We start from the raw sequence: 19,738 nt of genomic DNA, 5'->3' as shown, positions 1-19,738 counted from the left end.
CTTCCCTAAATTTCTTACAATTTATTAAAACATGTTCCAGCACAGGACTGCAAACACAAGTTTAATAAATAGAACAGCAAACAAGGCAGGTAACGAGGAAGGACAGGTGGGGAAAATTAACCAATTATCAGGTAATAAGGTGGGCGGGGTTAGACAATCGACAGGAGAGCACATGGTACAAGGAATCATACATGACAAGACATGCTCACAGCAAACATGACAAAAACATAAGCACATGGCCAGCAAACACAATCACAAGCCATGTCCTCAAAAAAAGAAATGAACACTCTCATAAGCTGCGTGTTCACACAGAACATGACAATATGAAAGCACACAGCCAGTGTGAAACACAAGCTGCGTGCTACACAGCACAAGACAAAACATGACATGAAAGCACATGGCCTATTTAAACACGAACCTCATGCTACACGAACCTCATGCAACACAACCCAACACAACATCACACGTGGACAGAAGAGCATACGGTCCGAGTGATCTCAAAATCGCAATTTCACAAAAACAAGACAGAGCACACAAGAACGAGCAAAATCTCATCCTGTGTGCTCACAACAGAATACAAATACACAGAGCATGAATGTCCGAATTCCGACAGAGAACCGAAACCAAACTAGAACGAAGTGCCGAGATGCAAACACACCATGCCCCGCACATGAAACAAGGCACACAGACAAGAGAGAGCAAGGCTCAAGCACGCTTTAAAACCGAGCGCCCACACAAAGACAAGACAAATCAGGAGTGTCAGGGCTCTGTCACAAAACAGAGAAATAAACTAGACAGTCAGTCACGTTCAACAGTGACTGATGAATTGGGATCCATAAGAAAAACGTCACAAACGCTGCGCCTTCCAGCGCCTACAGTTATTTACTTTAAAACACCCAGTAGTATACTGCTATTTCTCTTTACAGTAAATAACTGTGATTCCCATTGCATCATGGGAATTTCTGTGATGTCAAACACCACATACAGAGACTTACTATATTTTTTAAATTTGCTGTATACTACTGTATTTGACGTAAAAGCCTCTCTGGCACCATTCCACCCTGCTTTTTATTTCCTATTTTTGCCTTACACCACGTGTCTACAACGCTATAACAGCCAGAGGCTGTCTATATTGGACACATTGAAGCGACCGGACCATTAATGCAAAATGCAAACCTGTTTGTCCCTTGTCAGAAATAGCGCGAGCGCTTGGACTCGGAGTACCGTATGTCAGAAATATAACGGCGCATCACTATACACTGTCTGGGATTTGTCGTGTCGTGCCGGAGCATCCAGTGTAATATTATTGGGTTCTGATTGTCTTTTGTTGGATCGCGCCGTTCGTGTCTGGCCTGGGGAAGAGACAGAATTCACTTCACCGAGAGAGAGACCTGCAAGCAAGGTAAAAAACATTCTGTGTGTGTTGACAGTTGTGCACCCCAGTTTAACCTATGTTACACTCATCAACATGGCGGTAACAAATTTTACCACGGTAAACTGAGCTAACGTTTTATTTTACAGACTTTGTTCGATTATTGAATTGTCGAGTTAAAATACGCCAACGAGCAACGCTTAGTTTACATTAACATTAAATTAACTAATGTGAAATTCAGTGTTGGTTGTAGGTTGTTGGCCTACTGATGAGAAAATAACATTGTGTGTTAGCTAACAAGTTTTATGGCTAGCGGCCACCTTTCTAGTTTTAGCATTAGTTCTAGTTTTCTAGTTTTGCTAACTATAGTAGTTTTTTTAATGGAATTTATTACATGGCTTGGTTGAATTCTAATTCGAATACGGTCTGTTATTTCTTGATAACAGACCGCTACTAAGTATAACACACCATTGCCATGAAAAACAGAGCGTTGCTATGGACGCAGGATTCTAACCATAGAGACAGAACAGATTATTTTCTTTAGCAGAAGCAATACAATCGTTTTTAAATCAATAAACTCCTTTTTAAATCAATATTTTGTCAAATTATTGATTTATTTGGTAGGTAGCCATGTAATAAGCGGGATAATGTAGAGCGAGGTGGTTGTTATAGCGAATGCAACCCCTTCAGGCTGATTCAAGGGGTTGTATTCCCTATACATGAATATCAGTCACGTGACCTCTTACGTCATCCGCTCTTTTTCCAGTTGACTGCTGCCATCTTGAGTACCTACCGAGTACTGTCTATGGTACTGACAAGCATTAACTAGCTAGCTTGCTACTATTTACAGCTTCGTACTACGGATACAGTAAATGGCTACGAAAGACAACATGTCGCACCTTGACTGCCATGAAAAGAAACGCTACTTTAAAAAAATAATATCATTAGTGTAGGGACGCAGATTGCTTAGTCTGTTTCTGACGCGTGTTTTGTCTTGAGGAATAAAATATTCATTGTCCATACCTTCTTAATATTCGGATATGCCAAATCCATATATTGTCCATTTTGGCATTGCAAATAACAAAATAAAACAAACAAAAATTATAGTCAACTTATTGCTAACAAACTGTTTTGGTATGAGCACAGTCTTGTACAAACATGACTCTCAAACACGGCACGGTCAAAAAGTTTGTTTGACCTTCAATCTCCGCACCTGTAACTCATCATCATCTTAAATATACTCAGATACTAATACGCCCTCTAGTGTCACAAAGAAAAAATACAAATTAACATAATGGCTCCAACATACCGGCCCCTAATTGTTAATGACGTAGGGGGCATAAACAATTCAAAATCATACATTACATAAGGAGCCATCAAACAGTCCATACATCAATACATTTTAAATAATAATTACTCTTACCATTTTTTATTTTTTTTATATATATATATATATATATATATATATATATATATATATATATATATATATATATATATATATATATATATATATATATATATATATATATATATATATATATATATATGAGTACACCATGCATTTGAACCGTTTTTCACATTTCTAATAAAAGGCGAAGTTTTCTTACTGGTCTTACTATTGTGTTTGTTTTGGTTTGAACTCGTACAGATCTAACCAAACCCTTTTTATCTGGAAAAGTCTCTAGTACTCTTCCAAGAGTCCAAGAATTGTGTGGGGCTGTAGAATCTGCAATGAGTACAATATCACCAGGCCTAAGATTACTCTCTTTGGTCCATTTTTGTCTTTCCTGTAACAAAGGCAAGTACTCTTCTATCCATCTTTTCCAAAAAAGATCTGAAATATATTGTACTTGTTTCTACCTTCTTCTTACATACTGATCTGATTTCTCAAAAAGACCAGGAGGATATATTGGTTTTCTCTTTATTGTAAGCAGATGATTGGGGGTAAGTGCTTCAAGATCATTTGGATCTTCGGAGACTTTGGTGATGGGTCGATCATTGAGAATTGCCTCGGCTTCACACAGAACAGTGTGTAATCCCTCATCATCCAGCATTTGTTGATTCAGAACGGAGGACAACACCTTTCTTGCCATTCTGATGATGCGCTCCCATGCGCTACCATGATGTGACGCTGTAGGTGGATTAAAACTCCATTTAATTCCTTTGTGCACTAAAACCTTTGTGATTTTATTTTGATTTAACTCTGCCAGTACTCTTTTCAATTCCTTTTCTGAGCTAGTAAAATTTGTTCCATTGTCGGACCTCATATGACTTACTTGTCCTCTTCTACATATGAATCGTCGCAAAGCATTTATGCAAGAATCAGTGTCCAATGAGTATGCCACCTCCAAATGAACTGCCCTACTAGCCATGCATGTAAAAATTACGCCATAGCGTTTCACACAAGTTCGACCTCTTTTTACATCAATTGGGCCAAAGTAATCTACTCCTACATTTGAAAAAGGAGGTAGATCTGCAGTTACTCTTTCTTCGGGTAAGTCAGACATTTTTTGCTCTCCTAGCTTACCTTTGTGTCGTTTGCAGAAAGTACAGCTTGAAATAATCTTTCTGGCTGTTGCATTGGCTTGAGTAATCCAGTATTTTTCTCTTAATATAGACAGCATATGGTTTCTTCCACTATGGCCACTCTTTACATGAATATGCGTAAGAATCAGTTTGGAAATATGCTGATCTTTAGATAAAATAACTGGATGTTTCCCTTCTTCAGGCATAGCAGCTTTGCATAACCTGCCACCGATTCTCAGCAATCCATCTTCTAGAATGGGGCTTAATTTGTGAATAGCACTGTGTTTTCTGATTTCAGATCTTCCAGATTTCAGTGATGAAATTTCTTCGCTGAATCTTTCCCATTGACAGAACTGGATAATAGCCTTTTCCGCCTCCGAAAGGTCGTCTGGAGACAAGCACTTTCCTCCAAATGAAGCTTTGATTTGTTGTAACCTCTGTTCTAACGCATTGGAATCCTTTAAAGTTGTCATCAATTGTTTTCTTCGGCAACTTACTTCATGCAGAACTTTCTTTACTTTCAGCATCCATGCAACTGCAGTCTTGAGTCTTTTCCAATCAGAAAAGTAATTGATCAGCCTATGGGTTGCATTATTGGTATCTTCAATATTTACAACATTTGTTGAGAGCTGCTCTTTCTTAAGTTCTGGATCATCATCAACAATGTTGGAATCAATGTTGTCATTTGACCATTTTGAAACTGGTTCTCTTAGAAAATTTGGTCCATTTAACCATCTCTTGTTGGTTGCGAGCTGTTGTACAGTCATTCCCCTGGACGCATCATCTGCAGGGTTTTGTGAAGTATGAATATACCTCCACTGTGACACATCTGAAGCTTCTCTGATGGCAGAAATCCTATTTACCACGAAGGTACGGAATCTCTTATTTTCATTCCTTATATACTTCAGGACAGATGTGCTATCAGTCCAAAAACAAGAACTTTCTAGTTGAAGCTGAAGTTGTTCTCTGAGCATTTTGTCAATGTGAATTGCTAGGACTGCAGCAGTCAGCTCCAAACGAGGAACAGTCACTGGTTTTAAGGGTGCCACCCTGGCTTTGCCAAGCAGAAAGGAAACGTGAACAGCATTGTTACAATTCTGTAGCCTCAAGTAGGTCACAGATCCATATCCACTTCCACTGGCGTCTGAAAAATGGTGTAATTGGGCGCTAACCGGCTGTCCAAAATCACATGGTTTCAAACATCTGTCAACATTGAAAGTGCTTAACTGATCCAAATCAGTAATCCATTTTACCCACCTTTGTTCAAGAACTTTAGGAATCTCATCATCCCAGTTGTAGTTTGTTCTGCACAACTCCTGGAGGATGAGTTTGACTGGAAGTGTCAGTGGTGCAAGATATCCTAAAGGATCATACACTGAACTGATCACTGACAATATTCCACGTCTAGTTGGCATTCTTTCTTTGCAAACAGTTCTGAAATTGAAGGTGTCTGTCTGTACGCACCATTGAAGTCCTAAGGCCCTTTCCACTGGTAGTTGGTCTCGATCCAAGTTGAGCTCAGTTAGATTCTTTGATCTCTCTCTTTCTACAATGGACTGTAAGACTTTACGGCTATTACTGACCCATTGTGTTAGATGGAAGCCTCCTTTTTGACATAGAGTGGTCAGGTCTTTGACCATCTGGATTACTTCATACCCTGTAGATAAGCTTTTTAAGCAATCATCCATGTAGAAGTTCTTATACACAGTGTCAATTACCTCTTCATTAAAGCAGTGTTGATTGTCTTTTGCAGTTCTCCTGAGAGCGAAACATGCGCAACTCGGGGATGAAACTGCTCCAAATAAATGAACAGTCATTCGGAAGACAGCAACATCCTGGGTAACATCTCCACCTGTCCACCACAGGAAGCGAAGAAAGTCTTTGTCTTCCTCTCTCACTTTGACTTGGTAAAACATTGCTCTAATGTCAGTCATGAAAGCAACAAGTTCCTGTCTGAACCTCAGAAGAACTCCAATTAAAGAACTTGTGAGGTTTGGGCCTTGTAGTAGTTGATCGTTTAAAGATGTGCCTTGGTATTTTGCTCCACAGTCAAATACCACTCGTAACTTGGCTTTACGAGGGTGGTACACACCATGATGTGGAATGTACCAAACTTTACCGTCACATCGATCCAATTGATGCTCTGGTACTTTCTCAGCATAGCCTTGGATAATCATATCGTTGACAAAGTCTGTATATTCTTGTTGAAATTTTACATTCCTTTCAAACTTTCTTTTTATCCCCACAAGACGCTGTTTGGCAATGTTAAGATTGTTAGACATAACATCTTTGTTTTTGAAAGGTAGCTTCAAACTATAATGTCCATCTTTGAAGCTCACAGATTTCTCCATGATTTCCATGAACTTTGCCTCCTCTCTGGACATTTCTTCTTTGTCCTCTGACATTTTTTTCATTGAAATCATGCTGGTATTGCTTTTCCAATAGCAACTCCAAGGTTTCAACAGAGATCCTATTTACTCTAGCAGTATGTTGTTCATTTTGATAACTGCCTAGAGAACCATTGACGACCCACCCCAATAGGGTTCGTATGGCATAGGGACCATCTCCCTGACTATTTACTACTTCCCACGGTTCAAGTAATTTGGAGGCGTTGGTACCTACACTGTATCAACAACTCCACTTCAGCTTGAATGTGCGGAATGTGAATACCATGAAGATATGGCCACTTGGTTAGGTCTTCCTGATTGACCATGTTAGTTTGGTTTACAGGCATTTGTTTCTGTGTGTACACGTCTGGTAATTCATAAAAAGTATTACCATCAAGACTTGAAATCTCCAAGTTGTTTACCACATAGCTTGAGACTGTTGTTTTGGGACTCATAGTAAGCAAACAAATTTTTGTCTTCCGTCCATTCAGGTGCAGCTTCCTCATCAAACTTTCTGAACAAAAAGTAGAGGTACTGCCTGTGTCCAGAAATGCATAGGTCTGAACAACTTGGTTGCCCCTTGCAGACTTTACTTGGACTGGAAGGATAGGTAAGATACCACTGCCACTCCCGGCCCCTATATGACCACATGTTTGGGCAGGTACCAGCGTGTTGTTGATAGTTGGTTCTACATAATGTTCATAGTTTGTGTTGACAGCTTTATCAACCTTGAGCTCTTTGAAATGAATGTGAAGAACACTGGGATGTTTTTGGTTGCACACTTTGCAAGTTAAGCGCCTTTTACATTCTTTGCTCATGTGGCTAACATGTAAGCAACCAAAACAGACAGCTTTTTCCTTTATAAAGTTGACTTTTTTCCTATGTTTCTTCTTCTCAAACTCTTTACATTCATCCAAAGAATGAGCTTGTGAACAAAACAAACAAGTGGTGGAGTTACTCTTGAATTGCCTAATTGGATGTTCAGCATTTACCCTTTGGATTTTACCAACAATGGGTTTGTTAACGTTGGTAACATTGGTAGCAAAACTATCCCCTTTTAATTTTGGCTTTGACTGGGATTGTGACTTCCATTTGTAGACATCCTTCGGTTTACCAGTTGTCTTCATCCCAAATATTGGATCAGAAATGATTTTAACTTGGTATTCAATGAAGTTGACAACATCACTAAATTTGGCTCTTCTTTTCTGTCTTTCCATGATATCACATGCAGCTGTTCTCCACTTTTCTCTGAGTTTAAATGGAAGCTTTAGAATTACTGTTCGCATGTTTGTTGGCATGTCCAGTTCTTGCATGTACTCTAGATCTGCCATAGCATTGCAACACCCACGTAAAAAGAGTGCATAATCTTGAAGAGCTGTGGGATCTTCATACCTGATCATGGGCCATCCAAGCACCTTCTCCATATATGCAGCAGAAACAAAATAATCTTCTCCAAACTGCTGTTTAAGCATAGTTTTAGCTGTATCATAACCTCTTTCAGGTGCCATATTCATACAGCTACGAACAATTTCTCTTGGGCGTCCTCTTGTGTATCTTTCAAGGAAATACAAACAATCACCCTTGTTATTTGTTTTTTCCTCCACACAATGTTTAAAAGCTTTAGTGAACAAACTGAATTGCAATGGATCCCCTTCAAACACTGGAATCTCATGTGGTGGTAAATGTTGAGACTTTTGCTGCTGAATTAACAACTCTGTTATTTCTTGATGTTTATTTTGTTAAGCATACTCGGTGTGAAATCAGATCTTCTATCGTCTATTCTGGGTCTTGAAGATGCAGGTTGCTGTAAATGAGATGTTGGTGGTGAGGTAGCACCTACGCTGCTTTGCAAAATAGACCTTGCCGGTCTCTCAACATCTGGATGAAGAGATGCAGTTGCTCGTTTTGCCTGTTTGCTGACATAGGATTCCATCCCATCTGTTGCGATGCTGTTTGCTTGTTGTTCATAAGTCCTGAGCACAGATATCTTTGCATTGGATGCGGCGATTTTTGCATCAATATCGATTCGTTCCTTACGCTTCTGTAACATTTCCAACTGTTGCTCAATATCATGCTTAACTTGTAAAGACTCAGCTTGAGCGACAAGAGCGGCTTTTTCTGCTTCAAGCTGAATGCGCACATGATGCACAGAGGCATTAGATTTGCTGGAGCGCGAACTGTGACGGCTACTTTTGTGGCTTGAAGTGCGACCGCTAACCCGCGTTTCAACATTCGAAATGCTATCATTGGGTTCAATTTCGCTGGCAGCACGCTCACATTCCTCATGTAGCTTCTCCAACCATTTATATACCACAGTGCTGAATTCCACAACCCATATCATTTTTGCTTTGAACCATGTTTCATGCCGGTCTTTCTCTTCATCAGGCAATAAAACAATCAAAGGCTCGTGTGCCTCTTTTGCTTCTTTGCATTGCGTTTCAAACTTTTCAAACATACCTTTGACCTCATTTTCATATTCTCTATTACCCATTAACTCTTGTATTGTCTTTTTCATGTGGGATGCTTTGTCAAATTTGGACTTTCTTTGTTTCTGTAAAATATCGAGTTTTGCCATTAACCCTTTTGCAGTAAGCTTAACCTCTCGTTTTCGTACAGACAATTCAACATTTTCACCCTCTGCTTTCTGAGTCTGAGCCCCATTTTTGCTCGATTTCAGAACCACGAAACTCATTTTCATCCGCCATTTTAAACCTTTACTTACTGCATATTTTACAACCAAAACATCAAAGACTATAAACACGGGAAAACACAAGCATTTCACAAACAGTTCAGTTCTTCGTTTCACAAACAGTTCAAATCTTCGTTTTTTTTTTTTTTTTTACCACCAATGCCCATTGGATTTGTTTGTTTGTGTGCACACTGTTTTATATATGGCCATTCAACCCGAGCTCATTTGAAAGCGCTTTCATACCTCAGTTCCACATATGCTGAAGGCTGAAGACTTTGGCGTTCGTGTGCGCTGTTTTCTCTTGCACGTGCGGGTTTGTTGTCCTTCGAAATCCGCGGTCAATCCAAGCAATAATCCACAATAAATCCATCAAACAAAACCATCATGAATGAGCATCATCCCCGACATCAGATCAACTGACTTTTCCTGTAGCCGTCCAAATCGATCTGCTTCAATCGCTGTAAGGCTCATCCAGGGTCATTCGGTCAAACTTTTTGACTTAAAATGTAGGGACGCAGATTGCTTAGTCTGTTTCTGACGCGTGTTTTGTCTTGAGGAATAAAATATTCATTGTCCATACCTTCTTAATATTCGGATATGCCAAATCCATTTATTGTCCATTTTGGCATTGCAAATAACAAAATAAAACAAACAAAAATTATAGTCAACTTATTGCTAACAAACTGTTTTGGTATGAGCACAGTCTTTTACAAACATGACTCTCAAACACGGCACGGTCAAAAAGTTTGTTTGACCTTCAATCTCTGCACCTGTAACTCATCATCACCTTAAATATACTCAAATACTAATACGCCCTCTAGTGTCACAAAGAAAAAATACAAATTAACATAATGGCTCCAACAATTAGGGTGTGATCCCTACACCAGTGGTTCCCAAACCTGTCCTGAAGGACCCCCAACACTGCACGTTTTCTTTGTCTCCCTAATCAAACACACCTGATTCAACTCATCAGCTCATTATCACATGGGTTAATGAGCTGATGAGTTGAATCAGGTGTGTTTGATTAGGGAGACAAAGAAAACGTGCAGTGTTGGGGGTCCTTCAGGACAGGTTTGGGAACCACTGCCCTACACGATACCTGATGTGTACTTCCAGCCTCTGTCCGCTGCTACCGAACTACCAATGCTGGCATTCAATGAATATGTTGATCCGACCATTTTAAGCGTGTATTTAAATGGTCCAGGGGCAGAACTTTTGCCAAGCGTGTCAGAGGTTCTGGGTTCTAATCCGCACTCATATAGTTTTTTTTTTTTTTTCTCATCAAAACCGATTATGTTGATCAGTGGTTGTATATCAGGCAGGGACACGTTTGTGTGCAGTTTGTTTTGTAATTTCACCGGAACGAATAGAGAGTCTCTCCACATTGAAGCGCGCATCCGAGTGAAGACTGGAGACAAACACAGTATCCGCGCCACTGATCGCAGTGGCAACAAGCACTTTGATCACTTGATTTCAGAAACAACACATTTCAGCGCTAGATCGCCTCTTATTTAACAAGCGAACAAAATAAATGCTCTGCTAGTTAACTGGAGATGTTTTGTTTATTTGTATTGGTACATTCGTGCCGCGAAATGTTTCAAAAGTGGTGGGGACATGTCCCACCCGTCCCACCCGCAAATTACGGCGTCTTTTTTCGTCCTGAGGTAGCCTGTAAAAGGATATTTTGGGGTCTCCTTTTTTGTTGTTGCACCCCACCGCACAACATATTGAAGGCATAGCTCGCCTTTGCGACTGACGTGAATCAGGTACTCAAGATGGCGGCAGACAAGTTTTAGAAGTGAGTGACGTCAGTGAGGAGACGTTGGTGACATCATCTGATATTCATCTATAACAACCTTAACTTACTTAATATTTACTGCAATTTTTTCATGTGTTTAAAGGCAACTTTTTGCGCCAGTGACTTCTAGCAAGATTCCTGAGGTAGGCCTAAGCTGTACTTGAAATCATATTTTTGATATATATTTTTAGTTTGCTGAAATGATTAGCATTATGTGATAAGTGCTTTGGAGCCACTGGTGCAGACTAGGTAGCATACAATATCTTATAAAATCTCTATAAAATTGGCTAACTTTATATCAAATAAGTGACCTTGCATCATGTCTAATATTATATTTATTACACAGCAAATGAACCAGTCAGAAGATGGACCATTTTCTATGTTCAGTCTCACCAGATTAAATGTATCCTGGTAAGCACTGCAGTAAAACTCTCACTAAATCATTCATACCAAATCTAGAATTCTAAACAACTTAAGTCTATATTTTTGCATTATTTTGATATTTTATTTGGCAGAAGACTCTCTACCATTGCTGTTCCACCTGACCAGGAAGGTCCTAATATCAGCGCACAGGTGGGTTAACTACTGTAGGAAGGAGAACGATCATCACACAGTGATTTCTTGCATTTGTCTTGCTGTGTATTTGTCTCAAACATGTACCCCTTCACTGCAGACAAGCTGAAATGGGCAAAATCATAGATTTCAGTCTTTCTCTCTATGGGTCTCAGCATTTTTGGACAGAATTTAGGATTTTGTAAGTAGTAAAATTTAATCTGGCATAATTTAATTTAGTTCATCTGAAATGTTTGAATACGCTATTTACAAAAGGCTGTTTACATATAAATAATAATAAAAATGTAAAAAAGGAGGTTAAAAATAATTTGACACTAATATGGAATCCCCCCCCCCCCCCCCCCCCCCCCCCCCCCCCTCTCTTTCTCTCTCTCTCTCTCTCTCTCTCTCTCTCTCTCTCATATAGTGTTGGAACCGGGATATCCTCTGAAGGACTGAGTACATTTGTGTTTGTGGACACGCATACAGACCAGGGAACATTCTGATGTTGTCAGTCAAGTTCTGAACAGGAACCAATCTTTGGAGAAGTTCATTTATTCTCAAAGGTGGACAAAAACATTGTGTTGGCTTCTTAAAGATTATTTTGATGATGACTTTCACTCCTATGCTGTGGAAAAGATGGAGGAGTAGACAGTCAGACACTGATAATAATAGAAATGTTTCTTGAGCATCAAAGAGACTTCTTTCAAAAACATTAAGATACTTAAATACTTCTTTTGGCCACCAGTGTACATGAATCCAACAATTTTTTGGAAATAAGTGAAATTATTTTGAAGGTGGGGTTATATGTCATGTATTGTGAAAAGAACTGTGTTTTGTCCTGTGTTGGACATTTCCTTTTTGACTGCTTAAAAATGTATTTACATTCTGCAGTTTTATGAATGTAATGGATGGTATTTCATTATAATAACTGTATAAGCTAAACAACCAATTCACATTAATTTTGTCAATTGCTAACGTTTTGTTTAGGATTTAATGTATGTTTTTTTAACAATGTGTGCACTGCAGTGAAGGACAGCACATAATGTGTTAATTTAACATGTTTACACATATTTGTGCTAACCTTTCTGACATATTTACTTTGTAAAAATCATTAACACAATGAAGGAGTTAAAATTAACACAAAAAACATTGTCCCAAAACTAACCCATTAATGTGTAAAAATGTAACACATCATTTCCAGCATTGGCAGACTGTTTATTTTGTGATATATATGAAAAGTTTTTTTGTTTTTTTTTTAATGTATTTTGTGATCATTTTGTCTAATTGATTTGTATGTCAGTAGTACTTATGTAGGATAAATAATTAATTCTATATCAAAATTATGAAATCTAATTTATATTTAGTACAAATACAAATAATTACAGTAGTGTACTGATTAGCTTGGTTTTTACAGTAATGCACTGTATTACAAAATTACAGTACCATGTAGTTACTGTAAAACTTCTTAATTACATAGCAACAGTGTTGCCATAAGTTACTGTAAAAAAAACCCTTGAAATGTCTAACAGTGTACTACTACAGGGTACAAATAATTTTTTTACTTTTCAACTATTTTACTTTACAGTAAAATAGTGGTTGTATCTGATCAAAAGAAGGTTCTCAAATCGTTTGCTGGAAAGTCTTATTTCTTTTTGGGGTCAGCACAAGACTCCCCAAAAAAAGTCTTTCCACAGGAGCACTCGATGGTGTTGCAGTGTTGTACTTGAGTGAGATGACTTTAATGTGTGGGAATTTGTTGAGAATGTCCAGCTCTAATACCTGACTTCAAGTACTCCATGACTTCTGTCTCTGAAGAATAACACATATCATCATCTTCAAACACAAAACAAATCATTGTCATTGGAAATCCTGCTCCACAGGATTTACAATGTGGCCCTCAGAGTGCAGAGCTTGACATTCCGCAGTCAGCAGTGACTTTACACGGTGTCTTCTCTCCTCATCTTTAATCCAGTGTATCTTGAACCAGGGTAAAGTGGTAGCTGTCAAAAGAAATGGCATGTAAGAAAAAAAAAACTTCTTTTAATCCAAAGTATTTACAATTACCATTACATTTGATTTAATTCCTTCTTTGTACTGTTTCAACATCTGAATTAACTTCATACAAGTCAAGTCAAATATTTAATGACTGAATCAAAGCAGCAATTATCGGGGCCAAGCACAAAGACAGCAAACCATGTGTAGTGTGGTGGTGGGGGTGAATAGTTGACAAATACCACATCTTTTAATGGTAATGTAATATGACAAACTGACTACGTCACCCCTTTTCAGAGAAAGGGGAAGTAATGGAAATAGGGCAAGGGCACACAGGTTCGTTACCATGGAGGGCAAAGAGACGTGGATATCAGTACAAAAAGAAGTTAATTAAGTTCACATAAATAGATAAAACCTTTTTTTACAGCAAGGCAGAATGTCACTCAAATGAATAGTATAGCACATTACGTCAACACACACACAATAAAGAAAATTAAATTACTAAAGCCCTATTCGGACGGGATTAACTTTACAAGGGTAGATGGAGTAATGTAATTTTACCACAGGACGTCTGTAATATTAATGGCCAATTCGCACGGGATAAGATATCTCAGTAAAACTTGCAGAAGTGGGAGGAGTAACTCAATTTGCGCATCGCCATCAACCTCCTGTCGTCATGTGTGTATTACGTTGCTTCCTGATATCACGTGCGCAAACACATATAACCTATATTTAATTCAATTCAGTTCAAATTTATTTCTATAGTGCTTTTCACAATACATATTGTCTCAAAGCAGCTTTACAGAAAGTGCATTTCAGAAATGTACATAGAAAAATACAGTTAGTTAATCATGTATTAATTTAGGGCATAATATATCGCCAGCATTGAGTCGTCTCTTCACAGGCGTCGAGTTGTCTCTTCACAGGCGTCGAGTCGTCTCTTCACAGGCGTCGAGTCTTCTCTTCACGGGTGTTGGGGCATCTGAAGGTTCCATGTGAGGCTGGATAGAAACTAGCGTCCCGAGATAACGACAGAAAAGCAGATGGGAAATAATTAGCATAGCTGCTGTTCATAATATTAATGCATTTGATATGATTCAACTGTAGTATAAAAGGTAGTATTATGCGAACGCTTGGCTAAAGAGATGCGTCTTTAATCTAGTTTTAAACTGGGACAGCGAGTCTGAGCCTCGAACAATATCAGGAAGGCCATTCCACAGTTTAGGAGCTAAATGTGAAAACGCCCTCCCTCCTTTAGTGGACTTAGATATCCTAGGATTGACCAGAAGCCTCGAATTTAGTGATCTTAAAGAGCACGATGGATTGTAGGGCGATAGAAGTTCCGTTAAATACCCAGGAGCTAAACCATTTAGGGCTTTATAGGTCAGTAGTAATACTTTGTAAATGATACGGAACTTAATAGGTAACCAATGTAGAGATGATAGAATTGGTGTTATATGATCATATTTCCTAGACCTATTAAGAACTCTAGCAGCTGCACTTTGGACTAACTGTAGCTTGTTTATTGAGGATGCAGGACTACCAGCTAATAAAGCATTACAGTAATCTAGTCTCAAGGTCATGAATTCATGAACTAACTTTTCTGCATCAGAAACAGATAGCATGTTACGTTTTACCTCCGTTTTATCTGAATTTAATAGCGGAAAATTACACGTCATCCAGTATTTTATATCTTTAACACACTCTGTCAATTTAGATAACTTTAGATAACACAGATCCTTGCGGCACTCCATAGTTTACTGGCATTATCTTCGTCTTATCTACATTTAAACAGACAAAATGGTAGCGGTCTGATAAGTACAATCTAAACCAGCTTAATGCCTGTCCATGAACACCAGTGTAGTTTTGTAGTCGATTTAAGAATATTTTGTGATCTATAGTGTCGAACGCAGCGCTAAGATCGAGTAAAACTAGTATTGAGATACAGCCTTGGTCAGAAGCTACAAGTAAATCATTTGTAATTTTAACGAGCGCAGTTTCTGTGCTATGATGCGGCCTGAATCCTGAATTTTCTTGCAAGAAAGAGCACAATTGAGCGGACACAACTTTTTCTAGTATTTTAGACATAAATGGAAGATTTGAAATGGGTCTGTAATTTGCTAGGTTATTATGATCTAATTGCGGTTTCTTAATGAGCGGTTTTATAACTGCCAACTTGAATATTCTTGGTTCATGACCTAAAGATAAAGACGAGTTAATAATATTGAGAAGAGGATCTTCCACTACAGGTAACACTTCTTTCAGTAGTTTAGTGGGTATTGGATCTAATAAACATGTTGTTGGTTTAGATGCAATGATAAGTTTATTTAGCTCTTCCTGTCCTATAGTTGTAAAGCGGTGTAGTTGTTCTTGAGGGGCGATAATTGAGGCTGAATCATAAGACACCATTAAAGATTGTACATTTACAATTGTGTTTCTGATGCTATCTATTTTCTCAGTGAAGAAATTCATAAAATCATTACTACTACACTGTAACGGAATATTTTGCTCAGGTGATGTCTGTTTATTTGTTAGTCTAGCCACGCTGTTAAATAAAAACCTTGGATTATTTTGGTTATTTTCTATTAGTTTGCGGAGATGCTCAGCCCTGGCTGCTTTTAGGGCCTTTTTATAATGTGACATACTGTTTTTCCACGCGATTCTAAAGACCTCTAAATTAGTTTGTTTCCATTTACACTCTAAATTACGAGTTTCTCTCTTGATAACATGCGTAGCACTGTTATACCATGGTGCTTTAGTTTACCTTTTTTTAATCTAATTGGTGCAACAATGTCTAATGTACTAGAGAAAATGGTGCTCATAGTGCTAGTCATTTCCTCTAGTTCATCTGTTTGTTTGGGTTCACTGAGCAACTGAGATAGATCAGGTAAGCTATCTGAGAATCTATCTATAGTGGTTGGAAGGATTGTTCTATTTATATATATATAAAACAGTTATGTCCGGTCGAACGATGTATTAATTAACTTCAGATTGGATTGTGTTGGTAAACGGCACTTACCTAATGCTAAAAGATGTTTCTAGTGTGCCTCTAACAAGTGCTTTCGATCTTCTTTCTGATCTGAATGGTATGTGGAAAACACTTAGCCACTGACATGTCCCAGCGTCTAGAACGCAATTGAATGCTTTTTCAAGCATCTCCTTGACTTGAAAAACCACAGAAAACACTGTGACAAAACACGAAATGACAAAATATTTACGAACTATATTTACAGCGGGTCTATTTGCATGGGATTAGTATTACCTGAGATCATTTTTACAGACCTTTTTACTGAAGGTAAAAGTTGTTGTAATCTTTTCTAACATTGTCCGTAATGATTACTTAGATGGCACATTCAGACGGGACTAAAATCACAGAGAAGCTCTGGTAATTATTACTTTACCCCACCTATCCATGTCAAACTAGTCCCGTCCAAATAGGGCTTAAGGTGACTGAGGCTTACCCGTAGCAGGGCAGGCTAGCTAGAAGGTGTCTTATCCAAAAACTGCGCACACACACCCAGGTGTGCGGTTATAAGCGGCAAACCACACTCCGTGCTTGAAATACCACCACCAGAAGGCAAGAAAAGCTAGCCTCCCAACCCGGGGTCCGTCAGCCTAAAATAAACACAAAAAGACAATGAATAGGCTACGCACAAATGATACAAGTACCAAATAATAAGAAAATAATTCTGAGATGTTGCTGATGTAAAAAAAAAAACACTCACCACAAATGAGCACTGATTGCAGGCAACAAAAATCACAAAGCAACAAGGTTGCAACTAAACAAATTACAAAATAGTCAACATCAAACTGAAACAAAAGACAATAGCAAAAAAAAAAAAAGGAAAATGACTCCAATAAACAAAACACAGTGATATTTATGTTTTAGTGTATTTTGATTAAATAAATATAGCCTTGGTGAGCATGAACTTCTTTAAAAAAAAAAAAAAAAAGAAGTGTAATATTTCAAAAGATTACGGATACTGTACAGTATGTCTTCGGTAACATTACCTTATGTGAATAATAATATTTAAATATGTATGATTAGAAAATGTGTATATAAGATATTGAATATAAGCTGTTTTTGTTTCTACACCGTTGTATGAATTGGCATGCCTGTATTTAATAGCCATTTAATATAGCAAATTATTATTGTTTTTCAACACAGTACTGCATCGACTCCACAAATTTGCCAAAGAGCCAATGATCATGTTATCCAGTTTAATTTGAGAATGTTCCAAAGAACATAGTGTGCTTCAAATGAAGCAAGAACATCTGACCTTTAGTTCTAAAAAGTTGCATGTACTGTTTTTCTAAACCTTTCTCTGGAAATAAACTGAATTGAATTTCTTTTAAATATTTAAATGTTTAAACAATGTTTCAGTAATATCTAATGAAAGACTATGGACTACGGACTCAATAATACATTTTCAAAATGACCACTTTATCCAAATAGAATTGAGCCAAAGCACACCAAATCATTGATTTTTGTCTTGAAATTCTTTTAAATCACATGACTTTGGAGAAGGCACTTTAAGTGTGTCCAATGAGAGAGCACATATCCTGGTTGTGCAATGACAGAACTCGGATAACCCCTTAATCCCCATAATAACATTCATTCAGTTGCTATTGTGCAACATCTGCATAGCAGAGCTGAGAGACCAAAATCTGTTTGGAATCTTCTGCTGCTCACACAGGACTCACACACTCACCATGGAGGTGCATATGCGTCCTCTTCTCTATCTGCTGCTGTGCATGAATTGTGCTGTTCAGGGAGATAACAATAAGAGGTAAGTATTATACATACAAATATTATTTTGTTGTTATTACAAGTATAATTATTATTATTATTGGTAGTGGTAGAATCATTTTAATAATAATAATGACACAAAACAATATATGTTCCTTTTTAGCTGATGACACATAATGGCCCCTATTATGGATTTTTGAAAATGACCTTTCATGTAGTGTGTAACATAGCTCTAAGTGAATGAAAACATCCTGCAAAGTTTTAAATCTGAAAGTGCACCGTATATAAAGTTATTGTCTTTCAAAAGTAAGAGTCGACTCTGAGTCAATGAAATGAATTGTTTTTCAAACGAGTCATAAGCCGTTTCGTTGTGACATAAAGACGAAACATTAGCATATTGCCCGCCCACTTATTGCATATTGTATACATTGCATACATGCACTGTTATTGATACAATTTCCATGTGTTCACCGCAATATATTACAAAAATACTCTGTAAATAAATTAGTACAAGTAAAATAATCGGTTTGTTGATGGACATGCACTTGTTAATGCTGATGGTGAGGAATAACAGTTGCAACATCTCACAATGTACCTCAAACGGTATGTATTATTAGCCTAAACAATAAATCAGGTAATCTGGCTTTCATAACTCAGTGCCTAGCCTCTTTAAGACATCACCGCACGTCACTGCTTATGTCGCATAGTACCGCAAACATCCAATAGGAAAATTCAACTGCAGTAGCCACCGTTCAACCTGAAGAGGGCAGCACTCAGACGTTTTTGCACCATATATTGTAGAAATTAAAACACTTTATACCCAAATGTCAAAAAAGTTACTAGAATCAATGAACAGCACTAATAATAAAGTTCCATTATTACAGATCATTAACTAAAAAAAGTTGGTTTAGGGTTTAGTTACCCTTTAAATCCCAGGAATCTTTAGTATGTGTGCTTTGTTACTATTGATATGAAACAAAGTCTCAGATTTAAAATTACGCCCAATTCTTACGAAATTCAAAAACATAAATAGGCCTAACGTTTCGGCGCTGTGGCGTGAGATCGCTCTGGCGCAGCTCTATGGCGTTCCGATCGTATGGCGTTCCGATCGGCTCTTTATTATGACTTTGCTACATGCACTCGTCTCAATGAACGTGACGTCTGCGTCTGCCGAACGTGACGTCTGCGTCTGCCGAACGTCTCGTCTGCGTCTGCCACATCACTCGTTCGTGTGCCGAACGTGACGTCTGCGTCTGCCGAACGTCTCGTCTGCGTCTGCCACATCACTGGTGTGTGCCGAACGTGACGTCTGCGTCTGCCATAGTCTGCTGCAAGGGCGGTTTCAGCACATTCCACACACTCATTCTTTATTATTTTTTCCCACTGATCTTCAGTTGTATTTTATTAGCAATTAAGTGATTTTACCTTGCTTATGTATAGCTTTTATTCCAAATAGTAAATATGAATTTACACAAATGTTCATGTTAAAATATTTGTTTGCCATTGTTTCTTGTCAACATATCCACAGATAGCCTACTTATCAAGAAATCATAAAAAGCATGTATGTAGCCTACTATTCACCACTAGGAGTCTCTTGACCAACACAAAATAACGTAGTTGTAAACATTTGGGCTGATTAAACTAACATAAATAATATTTGTAATTT

At 38.0% G+C, this 19,738-nt stretch overlaps 1 protein-coding gene and 1 long non-coding RNA gene across 3 annotated transcripts in view; one reads left to right on the top strand and one right to left on the bottom strand.

The window, feature by feature from the left end:
* Window positions 1–14,136: 14,136 nt before the first annotated feature.
* On the bottom strand, window positions 14,137–17,582 carry LOC311067320. 2 transcript variants are annotated; one of them, XR_014603210.1, is made up of 4 exons: window positions 17,048–17,582; window positions 16,784–16,937; window positions 16,342–16,486; window positions 14,137–14,334 (listed from the first exon to the last, which is right to left on the bottom strand). It is a non-coding gene; the product is annotated as an uncharacterized lncRNA (long non-coding RNA). The 2 variants fall into 2 exon arrangements; XR_014603209.1 differs by having other exon boundaries at window positions 16,342–16,937.
* A 361-nt stretch (window positions 17,583–17,943) lies between these two features.
* Window positions 17,944–19,738, top strand: part of c4b (complement C4B (Chido/Rodgers blood group)) — a 68,446-nt gene continuing 66,651 nt past the window's right edge. The window contains exon 1 of the mRNA XM_084088708.1: window positions 17,944–18,112. Within this exon, the coding sequence (XP_083944834.1) occupies window positions 18,036–18,112 (77 nt within the window). The 5' untranslated portion in view covers window positions 17,944–18,035. The remainder of the gene's footprint in view (window positions 18,113–19,738) is intronic.

The sequence above is a fragment of the Abramis brama genome (assembly GCF_963993115.1).
Source record: "Abramis brama genome assembly, chromosome: 17".
Classification (NCBI taxonomy): Eukaryota; Metazoa; Chordata; class Actinopteri; order Cypriniformes; family Leuciscidae; genus Abramis; species Abramis brama.
The sequence above is the reverse complement of the archived record's forward strand: the minus strand, read 5'-3'. Positions and strand labels throughout refer to the sequence as shown.